The sequence below is a fragment of the Garra rufa genome, chromosome 5 (assembly GCF_049309525.1).
Source record: "Garra rufa chromosome 5, GarRuf1.0, whole genome shotgun sequence".
Classification (NCBI taxonomy): domain Eukaryota; kingdom Metazoa; phylum Chordata; class Actinopteri; order Cypriniformes; family Cyprinidae; genus Garra; species Garra rufa.
Genome location: NC_133365.1, coordinates 25,837,773 through 25,849,444, shown reverse-complemented (window position 1 = coordinate 25,849,444; position 11,672 = coordinate 25,837,773). Strand labels below are relative to the sequence as shown.

At 36.0% G+C, this 11,672-nt stretch overlaps 1 protein-coding gene across 1 annotated transcript; it reads right to left on the bottom strand.

The window, feature by feature from the left end:
• Positions 1–6,093: 6,093 nt before the first annotated feature.
• ccnb1 (cyclin B1) lies at positions 6,094–9,014 on the bottom strand. Its single transcript, XM_073839391.1, has 9 exons — positions 8,979–9,014; positions 8,427–8,567; positions 8,242–8,340; positions 7,517–7,699; positions 7,276–7,434; positions 6,962–7,198; positions 6,749–6,889; positions 6,546–6,656; positions 6,094–6,428 (listed from the first exon to the last, which is right to left on the bottom strand). The coding sequence occupies exons 1-9, from the start codon at positions 8,997–8,999 to the stop codon at positions 6,327–6,329; spliced, it is 1,194 nt and encodes a 397-aa protein (XP_073695492.1). The 5' UTR covers positions 9,000–9,014; the 3' UTR covers positions 6,094–6,326.
• Between the last annotated feature and the right edge of the window lie 2,658 nt (positions 9,015–11,672).

The following is an 11,672-nucleotide window of genomic DNA, read 5'->3' as shown; positions in this document are numbered from 1 at the left end:
CTCTTAAAATTCTTCTTCTCTTAAAAATGTCACAATTACATGAAACAAAGTCACAGTTTTAAAAAGCAAATCTGTAATTTTGAGATATAAAGTCAGATTGTGAGATATAAATTCACAATTTTGAGAAATAATATGAAGACAAATTTATTTAAAAAGCAAATTGCATAAGATATTAAGTGATAAATATAAACTTTTTACATGTTATTACCTTTCTCTAACTATCGTCCAACTTGCGCACAAGTTTACACTTGGAACTTGGCATTGTGTAATTTGGCACTTGCAAATGTTGTTACCTCCTATGATAAATTGTTTACATTATCAAACTGTACTCTCTGGAGTATATAAAAATGAGTTATTATTATAGTTCAATAGTGCATTTAAAAGTGGATTTCACAGATTATTTAGACATTTTAAGTGAGATTTCAAATTGTCGGAGGTGCTACAGGAAGTAGGCTTAAATAAACAATGAAAAGAAGTTGGAGAACTTTCTATGCTGTTGTTCTCAGATAAAATGCAATTATCATAACCACGTAAGCTGTCATGTAACAAGCTGAACAGCTGAACAAGACACTTAAAATATAACCAAATCCTATTTATTTTCATATTACAGGTTTTTTATTCACTTTGGTACTATTTTCACAAGTAAGGTGTATATTTTCAAAACTCTTAGTACAAAAATCCAAACTGATCACACTTGTAACACCACTAGTCATTCTTTCAAAATCTGATCTTATGCTTTCATTACAATTAAGCATATTTTTATCCACTCAATCATTGTTTCAAAACATAGGATTATTGTAATATATATTGAAAACATTTGATTTAATCACCGAAACACAACAGTATGATCTTCTTTCAGTTTACACTTAAAAATAAAGGTGGTTCAAAAGGTTCTTCAAGCAATGCCACAGAAAAACCATTTTTAGTTCCACAAAGAGCCATTCAGTCAAAGGTTTTTTTAAAGAACCATCTTGCTTACCTTTTTGTAATCTGAAGAACCTTATTTGCCACAAAGAACCTTTTGTGAAACAGAAAGGTTCTTCAGATGTTAAAGGGTCTTTATGGAACCATATAGACAAAAAGCTTCTTCAGTGGCATCGTGAAGCACCTTTATTTTTAAGTGTGATACTTTTAACAATCAGTTCATTCAAGAGCGAAAATGCAAGATACATGTTTCAAACCTTACTTGCTGAAATAATTACAGTAATACAGGCAATAATTGTCATATTAGAAAATACACTAACGTTACCTACAATGCATATCTCACATAAAATCCATAATGTTTGTGCTTATCAAAAGGTGTGATGACGGCATGACATGACCATATGTTTTGTGCTAGAACAGTTTACTGTCAATGCAGTAAATGTCCTCACTGTATCATGTGACTAAATCTATACTCTAGATGAACTTTTCAGATGAAGGGTGAGTTATAGTAATGTGCAGTCTTTATGCCATGTGATACAGTATATAGAAGCATTACCATGGTAATGTAAAATCCTGTATTTGATGCCATCTGTCGCCCTTCTTCTGATACATCTCTGATCTGAACATTCCTCTTTCTTGTGTCCTGTATGTTCAAAAATAGCAAAACACACGGTTTTACAAATGAGGACATCCTCAAAGAGAGGTTTTATGTTCAGTTGCAATCAAGTTGTATATAAACTACATATCTATTAAATCTATATCTATAGATGCACCAAATGATTCACTGATTAACTATTAAGATGAGTTAGATTAAATAATAGACACATGTATTAAACTGAATGATAAGTCATGCAGTTGAAAAGTTTGATAGCTTTATGAAAGGCAGTTACTGTGAATGAAACATTTATATAGATAAAACAATTATTTTGTGTAGTGAAAAAGATATTTTGTGATTGTGTGTATTGCACTAAAACAAAAATAGCACCAAACCAATTTAAAAAACTGTACATTGCAACAGACTGTATTATTAAATTTAGAACTCTTGAGTATAAAAAATTATATTAGTCAAAACATATAATAATAATATTTATACAACTGGGCTCTTCTCTTGAATGCTTGATTCTGATTGGTTGACGGAAGTTCCAAGGGTGTGCAATTTTTTTTTTTCAATAAACATACAACTATATAGTACTTCTAGGTCTGTCGACTGCATTGCAGATCCACATCACTTGAGCAAATAATTTCAGTTATTTTGAAGTCCTTACACCAGCAAATGAACCATTGCAAGAAAAAAAATATGACTAACAATAGGATAAAAATGTTTACCGTTTATTTCTCTCCAGTATGCATTAGTCTGCATATCAGTGACTCAGACCTCCATTATTCACTCTAGAATTATGTTATTTGCAGAATTAGCAAGGGAGGCTTGGGAGACAAGAGCATTTTAAGGACAAAAACTAGACAAATATCTTGAAATAAAAATAAAACATCATATAATCAATGGTTTTGAGGTGTGGCAATTGTGCTATCAGCCACACTTTATGGCCACAACACCAGCTCAAGTATGCATTACTTTTCAGCACAAAACAGATAATTCCGGCCCTTGACTGATTGAGCCGTGTTCAAAGCCGTTCTGCCATCAGAATTACACTACTTGGCAGAAGAATAATATATATATATTTTTTGCTGTGTGCCTACTTTATAAATGAAATAAACATTTTTTACTAATTTAAACATTTTTATAAAAACAAAAAGCCCTGCAAAGCTGTGGTTTACAATTAATTTAGAACAGCTAAAGGAGCTTTATCCTAATGACTCCCCTTTGCTGTTATAAATTTCCCATAACCCATGGTTTTGGGTTATTGCTTTATTGATTGAACGTCCCATCATCAGTTTTTCCTTTCATATATATATTTTTTAATCACAGGTCAAAGGGTCAGGATAGGACCTGAGCCAGATTCAAACACGGGCCAGACTCATCAGCTCATAAATGCTATTATATGTACATGATGGAGTGTGCACATTAACTGCCAGGCCTTGTGTGACAAAATTGATCAGTTTTATATAGTTTATTCTGTATCCTTGTTTTATGATGGCAAAGGTTAAGGATTTGGTTAGTTCCTTTGCAAAAATGTTGATCCAGGACCAACAAGAAAGAAACATTTCGCATTTGGCAATATTACTATCCATTGTTATATAAGTCTATTTTGGGCATTAATAATGATAAAGATCTGATTTTCAGGGATTTCAGGGTCAAATGAATTTGTAAAGCAGAGTGCTTGTGTGCATTTCCTTTATATGATACATTTTGCTTTGGGAACGTTTGTGACAGTGTAATGCAGACAAACAATGGTGTACAATAAAACATCCATTTTCGTGGTGGAGCTAAATTGTTGAACTGCTGCCCTATGGCTCTTCTTTTCACGAGGAATCTGTCTTGTAAACTGATCTCACTGGCCAGTCATGACCTCAGCGTGCAAGTATGAGTTCTCAGCCCAGACCTGCATTTACCAGCGCAGCCTGCCAGAGAAACTGAGACTCATTATCACCGGTCCCTGAGGAGCACAACCGCAAAGGGTGGAGCAAAGGAGATAAACCCTTCCTTCTTAAAGAGCGAAGCCTTCATAGTCAATATGGGAAGCAGCAGCTGTGTGCACATCCTAGTGCCCGAATAGGGGAGATTTTGATGAGGTGCCATATGGTCACAAGTAATATTGTATCTCAGTACATATGTGGTTTTAAGCCAAAAATCCAAGTCAACTACATAAAGAAGGCATATTTTATTTGAAATTTTTTGGAACAAGGGTATTTTTCAGAGCAATTTTTACAACAATTGATTTATTACAATATCTATTGGTCAAATTAATGGTTAGATTTATTTTGTCACATTTTTGCAGCTGGCAACTAGCAATAGCCTTTCCTATAGGTTTGGTAAAAAGTTATTATATCAGTAAAATGGTCAGTGGCATCAAAATGAAGAGATTTTTTTTGTGCTAGCCCTACTTGCCAAAATGTTTAGATGTTTTCACCATGGCAGAATATTTGTCATATACAAATATACATAAACTTATATATTGACACTAACTGCTTACTATACTATACACGAATGGCATTTTTTGTGTAGTGTACTGCTGTGTACCACACTGAGATTTAAATACAGTTTTCAACAGTAATCTTCAATGTTTACTAGGAAAATTCGACACTGTTCAACAGAAAAACGAATATGCATATTTGTATGTAGTACATGTGAAGGTTATAGAGAACAGAAATTGTTTGGTTGGTGAGACTGTGATTGCTATTTTATTACTATTGCAGATCATTCTCCAGTTAACAGACATCACAAACATTTCATAAATGTCACAGATATTTATGGAATATATTTGTATGCCTGACAGATTTTGACAAAAGAATGAATCATTTTGCATGCGATGACACAATGAAAGAATGTTTAGAAGTTGTGAACAGTTTGACAGTTTCAATAGGAATCAACTCATCAGTTTTGATCAGCAGGCCACGTGCGTGTATTGTGCAAATTGTAGACAGTTGTACCTTTTGTACACATTTGCCAAAACGCATGCAATTTACTTAAGTGAGTCATTCAAATCTGAAGTGATCAAATTTGTTGTTCAGAAATTTTAATGTAACGTTTACGGGACAAAAAGCTAATGTGAGAATTGAGCCAACTATAAATAATGGTTAAGCTGTTGGAAATATAGCCAGCTCAGAGAGATAGTCACCTTAAACCCTACAATTCATTCATATTTACTGTGATGTTCTTTTAAGGTCTTGGATTAAACGGCTCCATACCACAGTAAGCATCTTAGGGCTTCCAATAAATGAATTGATCTTGGAATAAAATGTGTCCTTCAGGCTGACGCTGAATATATTCAGTGCGGGGCGTATCATATCGCCCATACAGCACTCCACCTACAACCGTTTGAGGGGCAATCGGTGTTGTCACAATGTGTGGGTTGAATTAAATAATTTTTTAAATAACAAAAATAAACAGTAAGGGGACTTGAGTATAAGAAAGACCTATAGGCAATAACATTAAAAAGCAACCGTTATATCAAAGGGTTCACTCAGTCATACATAAAATTGCCGAAAAGTCCCTTATTTACGTCTGCGAAACGCATCTCACATGATTAAAAGTGAACGATCACCGCCTACAGGGCAATAAATGCACTACATTTCACCGAAGAGCTCCGCTTTAGCGGTTAAAGTCGAAATCCAATAGTTTTGTTTTAAAACATTTTATTCTTGCCGAGCACCTTTTCATTTTCAAGAAACATCCTTTGCCTTGAGCACTTCGGTTAATTAACATTAACGTAAAAGAAACTACCCGAAAACGACGTTTGCATTAACTGCATTTCACTTCTTACAATAAATTGTATTGTTGCATTCCTCATTTGCAAAAGCCTAAATCAAATGCAAATTTGTCTGCGCCAGAAACTGCATGTTGTTACGAAATTACTATAGCCAGCCCAGCTTGCTTTCTATGCACTTATGAAATTTGTACCTCCAAGTCTGCAGTTGGCATTGTGCTTATCGACCCTAACAAGCTGTTGAATTTGGCTAGTTGAAAAGCATGGCCCCAACAAGAGTCAACAAAAACAAGGACTATAAAATTCTAAGGGAGGAAATCCAATGTGTAACAAAAGACATGCAGGCTAACAAAAGTGAAAGACATAGAAAAGTGAAATAGACTAGGGGTTCTGAACTCTGGCCCACAAGATCCATTTACCTTCAACTTTGACCAAACTGGACTAGGGAATATGGTGAAGCATCAAAATAGAAAAAGCAGTTTGCCTGTACAAAGCGAGATCAGTGTTGGTGACAAGATCCACAAAAAAAAAAAAAAAAAAAAACTAAAGAGGAAGTCAGAGTGGATGAAATAAGTTTGCACAAGACAAAAAAAAAAACCTTGTCTGGTAGCAACTAAAGCAAACTTCCCTACATTCATTTGTATGAGCGTTTAAAGTGCAGTGTTACACTTTCAATACTGTGTGGTGGCTGTTAAAGTAATAGCAGTCTTAATCAATAAAGTTAAGATTTTCAGGACAAAAGGATCTTGCAGCAAGAACACAAATGCCACTCAAGTAGAGTCTGATTTGGTTCCCTTGAAAAAGCAAACAAAAACACCATGACTGCCTATAAACGACACACTGCTTAAGTATTAAAATGTTAAAATGTTTATTTGAATTAAGTACAAGATTTGCATAAACAATTTGAAAAGTCACCCATCAACAATAAAAGATGACCTTTACTCAGGACATGGCAGTGTAGATGAAAAAAATCTGTAAAACATCTCAAACAATAAAAGTTGCAACAGTAAAAGCATGCATAAGTTACAATTTTTACAAGGCAGCACACAGTGCTTGAGTCTCTTCAACAATCCCACACTATGAGATTTGCTTGGCCAGGTCCTTGATCAAGGATGACTTGAGCTGAGAAATTGAGGCAATTCTCATCTGCTTCTGACTGGAGTACTTGTTCTTCACAGCCTGGAGAAGAAAGAGCAGAAGCTTTTCAGTGGATCACATTAACAAACCCTCATTCTAGAGGCCAAACAGCTACTTGAATCAAAGAGACCAGCTTTGTGTCAGGCTGAATATACTCACCAGATGCTTTGAAAGCCCCTCATTGACTCTCACAACATTTTTGGCAATATGCTGCATAACAGGAACTAGTGAATCTTCTGTGTAGCCCATATAGTGTTGAAGAGTAGGGGTCTGTAAGAGTTTAAATGGAAAGTTCAGAATTACACAACCTCAAAGCCATAAGAAAAAAAAAAAAAAAAAACCCACACAGCCCAATAACTCACCCAGTCACCACAGCTGAAGACCTTCAGAGTTAGGGCATAAGCTGCACTAGCCACCTGGGAGGGAGGAAAGTGGACCATATCGTAATCAACCATGGTGAGCTCCAGGAAGTACTTGGCCAATGTGTGATGCTCTGCTGTAACCTGCAAAACAAAACTAGTTATTAATATGCTAGGAGAACATGCATTTTGCAGAAGACAGGTAAACAAGCTTACATCTCCAATCTTGGAGGCTCTCCTAAGGAACTGTAGTGGCAGAGGCCTCCCAAAACCAAAGTTGAGGACTCTGAGGATTTTCATCTCCATCTCCCGGATCTGACCAGTAGTATAGGCACGGTCAGTCACAAAGGCAAAGTCTGCAATCTCTGGTGGGTACATCTCTTCATACTTTGAGGCAATGAACATGGCCGTTACACCAACAAGCTGCAGCTGCTTCTTTGGAACTGGATGATCCTGATTGAGGGACAAGTGGAAGGCATTGAAACATGCTCAACATGTCACAATGAACCAAAACTTAGAAGGCGACCAACCTGAAGGAAGCGGTCGATGATTGCAACAGTCATGTACATGGTCTCCTGAAGCAGCCTAAACTTAATTTGGACTTGCACAAGCCAGTCAATAAGAATTGCACGCATATTTCCAGTAACCTCCTTTCCTTCCAGATATTTAGGCCTAACAGCTTGCTCAGTCTACAAGAGAAGTGGAAAAACTTAACACCGAGCCAAACACAAGATTAATATATTCTAAAGCAGCAGCACATGCTTTGCAAACCTCAAGCTGACGGAGATACAAATAGATGTCCTTGACGTATTCACTGCAAAGCATGGGATTATCATAGTCATCTGCATCCACATCCTTGATATTAAGCAGAACATCAGAGAACGCCTGACACAGATCATCTGAAGCACAGCCAGAGGTCTCCATGGGAACAGGAGAGGGGGGCTCAGACAAGATCTGCAATGGAAAACTCAGATGAATTTGTGCATCAAGGTAGCAGAAATGGGGAAAGGACACTAAGAATTCAGAACATAGACAAACATGAACACCTCAGGGCCAGAAGCAGTGGGCATTGACCCCTGCTGGTTGACACTAGAAATACACAGGAGCATTACAGCCACACAGATAATGTTTTCACCAATAACAAGCCGCAAATTGCAATCTGGAGTATTTACCAGTGAACATTTACTTTTAGATTGACATTTCGCATTTTAAAATATGGCAGCTGGTCTCATGTACATCAAGGGTGTCCAGAACTTAAATAGTGAATGGAAGTGCAAATGGCAAAATTTAAAAATACAATCTTTAAACCAAAAGGTGCACTAGCCCCATCCTTTAAGATAAGCTAGATAGAAAACTGATACGCCATTTAGAAACATCCAAGACACCCTTGTCTATACAAAATGGAGTCACAAAGTGGATATTACAGAAGCTCCAGTGGATCTCACTTTGGTGTTATTTAGTTGCTTACTCCCATACTGATTTTATCTACTGCTCACCTGAACGTCATGCTGAACTTTAGGAGACTCCTTTTTGGGCTGTTGAACCACAGGTGCCTTCTCAGTCACAACCTCCACCTTAGGTGCAACCTTCACCTCCTGTTTTAAATTGTACAACATGGATTAGACAAATACAGATATATAACAACAAAAAAAAAAAAAACCTAAAGACGGAAGGTAGTTACCCTCTTTCTCAAAGCCTGTCGTGTCTGCGGATTGTTGCCAATCTCCCCCAGCGCGGCCCTGGGTCTCAGTCCGGGCTTGTTCGCTACAGCTGCTTTTCCGGGCAGAGCGCTCTGATTCTCGCTGCTGGCCAGGCGAGTGTTCTACAAGAAGTCACAAATCAGTCTACCATAAAGAGTGGATTGGTCTTTAAATTCGAATTCTAAGGAGTGCTGAACAAATTTGAACTCGCACGTACTGGTTACACGAGGATGGGAAGTACACTAGCACAAACCAAATTACAAGGGCACCAACCTAAGCCAAACATGCCCTTTAAAAACGTAACCCGTTCAAATATTACGTCTACGAAGAGCTTGTAGAGGAAGACTTTTCGAATATCATACACTGAACTATTACCACAAGAACTCATAGATTAACGTGCGAAATGGGAGACACATTTCCGGGATTATCACACCAACTCGAAAACAACAAAAAAGGATGAACTTTATCGTCACGCATTAAATGAATAGTGATTTAAAAACAACAAAAAAAAAAACATTTCAAATACAACTTACCCTTGTGACACGGACAGCCATTGTTATTTTGTAGAAGCTAGTTGCTGCAACTCGATAACCAAACTGATTGCATGTACTCAAGCGAGCTCGATATAACACTGCTTCTCCACTGTGGTTTAAATCGTCGCTCTTTCGAATGTGATTCGCTGGGTTCGAAAATCATTGAGATGTGATTGGCTCAGTCGCAGCTGCTTTCAATGCGTTACCAGGACAACTAATAACCACGTGACGCCCAGGGGCGGGGATACCAGTCGAGCATGTTCTTCTTGTAGTGTGTACTGGAGTTTTGTGTGCTGTCCACTGCCATCTTTTGATCTGGAGCGCGTCGATGCAACTGCGTTAACTAAATACACGCTGCCCCCCACAAACTTTCTTTTTAAATAACCTGAATTTCTACACTATTGCTCAAACGGAGAACATTGAGAACACAACTAATGCTCCTCTTCTGTTTATATCTACTTAATACTTATTACTACTAACTCTTTTATATTACAATTTGCATGCAACTAAACAACTGCACATACCACTCTAATGTATTTAGAGTCTTAGACTGAAACTTTAATTGACAATTAAATGTGTTGTTGCAGATGTGTGTAATATATTTGTACTGGTGGTTTGATACATGTATTCAATGTTTGAGCTTCCCTCATGCTGTTAGAAAAATGTGATAAATAAGGATTAACGATTTCATATTCCCAGACAATTTACATATCAGGGGCCGTATGTATAAAGCTTCTCAGAGTCAAATTTTAGTCTTAAGTGTTTCAAAATTCTAAGAGTGACGTAATTTTACTCTTATTTCTGGACTTAAGATTTAAGAGTGATTCATAAAAGTTCTTAAGTGTTAAGACTAGGTCTCAGCTCCTAAATTATTTAAGAGAGTTGGAGAGGTCTCCTAACCTAGTTAGGAGTAACACAATGGCAGCAAAAAGGAGGAAACACACACTTTACAATACACATATGACATATTGGAGTTATATGATGATATGGAGTTGATAAAATGATACAATCGTGACCATCAAGCATTCTTTAATGTATTTATTTTTGTAATTGACCAAGTAATAAGCATAATAACTTAATCCACTCTACAAATCAATGCTCTAGCTGCAATAATATGTTTGTTTGTTTATTTATTTTCACTGGAAAATTTGAAAGATTGTAAAAATGCAGCAAAGCACTGGTGATGACACAGTAAGCAGGGTCTTAAATATTGTGACACTAACCTCACCAAACACATCAGTGGCCAGAAGTGATGTGTGGAGGGTTTTAATGACCTCACATTTCACTTAAACCATCAAAATATGAAAAAACACCGATCAATGTTGCTAACTGCTTTCAATTGACAAACAGTGACAAACAGTCACACAATGTAGCTGATGAGGATGAGGACATAATGGTGAGTTCACTGATCTATATAATATAAATATATCAGTGGGAGAGTGTTGTAATCTAAATAAGGTTTAGTCTCAAAGTCTCAAAAGGGGAAAGGACGTCAACAAATCTAGTGACAAAATCACTAAACTGTCAACATTGACATTGAATACAACATAATCAGTTATTAATTTTGTGTTGGTCCTCTCTTGTTTTTGCATGTGTTCATAATTTCTTTGTAGGACAGCAATGCCAAAAAATATGACACATTTTACTGCATTATTATCAAAAAAATAAAAGTAAAACAATTGACTCCAAGCAAATATGCATTGTGCTTACAAAATCAGTAACACTTTTTTCTCTCTCTTGGCCACAACTTAAAGGCAGTTTATTGACTTTCCAACTGACCGTCAAACCATGCTGCAAAACAAGAAACTTTTAAGTTTGTGGGCTTTCTTTGAGTTCTTGGAGCTGTTCACATCATTGCTCCAACTGTAAATGAGGAGACATGGATTTCAAAGCATCAATAATAATTTGTGATAATTTTCCACAATGCAAAGCATTTGTTTAAATACACTGAAATATTAAATAGTGTCTTAATTAAATGTTTGTACTGTAGTTCCATCAAATAATTGGTGTTGTGCTGCTGTGACTCACAGGAGCAGGCTCACTATTGGCTGATTCAGAGGTCAAGGGCGGCCATTTTGTGTTTCAATCATTGTAGTCCGTAATTTACAACGCTTAAGTCAGAACTTAAGAATCAGTCTCAAACTTTACTGAAAGTTGCTTTTAGATTCTTTATAAAAGTCTCCTACTCTTAAAAAAGTCATACTTCTTACTAAGAATTTTTTGACACTTAAGTCAAAGTTTAAGACTACTCCTAAGAGCATTTCTTAGAAGTTTTATACATACAGCCCCTGGACTAATTCCTTAACAATTAAACATAAATACGTTTTTTTTGTCTCTATATTGAAGTTTTTAATTTAATTTTATGTTTATACACTGCTGTTCAAAATTTGGGGATCAGTAAGATTTTAAATGTTTTTTTTTTTTTTAAATAAGTTTCTTACGCTCATCAAGGGTGCATTTATTTGATCAAAAGTACAGAAAAATAACAGTAATATTGCAAAATACTGTTGCAATTTAAAATAACAGTTTTCTATTTTAATATACTTATAATATATAAAAATTGGAACCTGTAATACTTTTTTGTCAGGATTCTTTGATTCAGCATTTATTTGAAATCTTTAAATAAAAAAACTTTTGTAACAACGTACAATACCATTCTAAAGTTTGGGGTCTGTACATTTTCGATTTCTTTTT

Bases quoted from the DNA above. Each gene is read 5' to 3' on its own strand.
- ccnb1 (XM_073839391.1), bottom strand. From the start codon at position 8,999: ATGGCTGTCCGTGTCACAAGG. The intron at 6,890-6,961 runs GTAAGCTTGTTT...TTTGTTTTGCAG, and splicing joins GAGCCTCCAAGATTGGAGAT to GTTACAGCAGAGCATCACAC. The intron at 6,657-6,748 runs GTGAGTTATTGG...AAACTCTTACAG, and splicing joins TCTTCAGCTGTGGTGACTGG to ACCCCTACTCTTCAACACTA.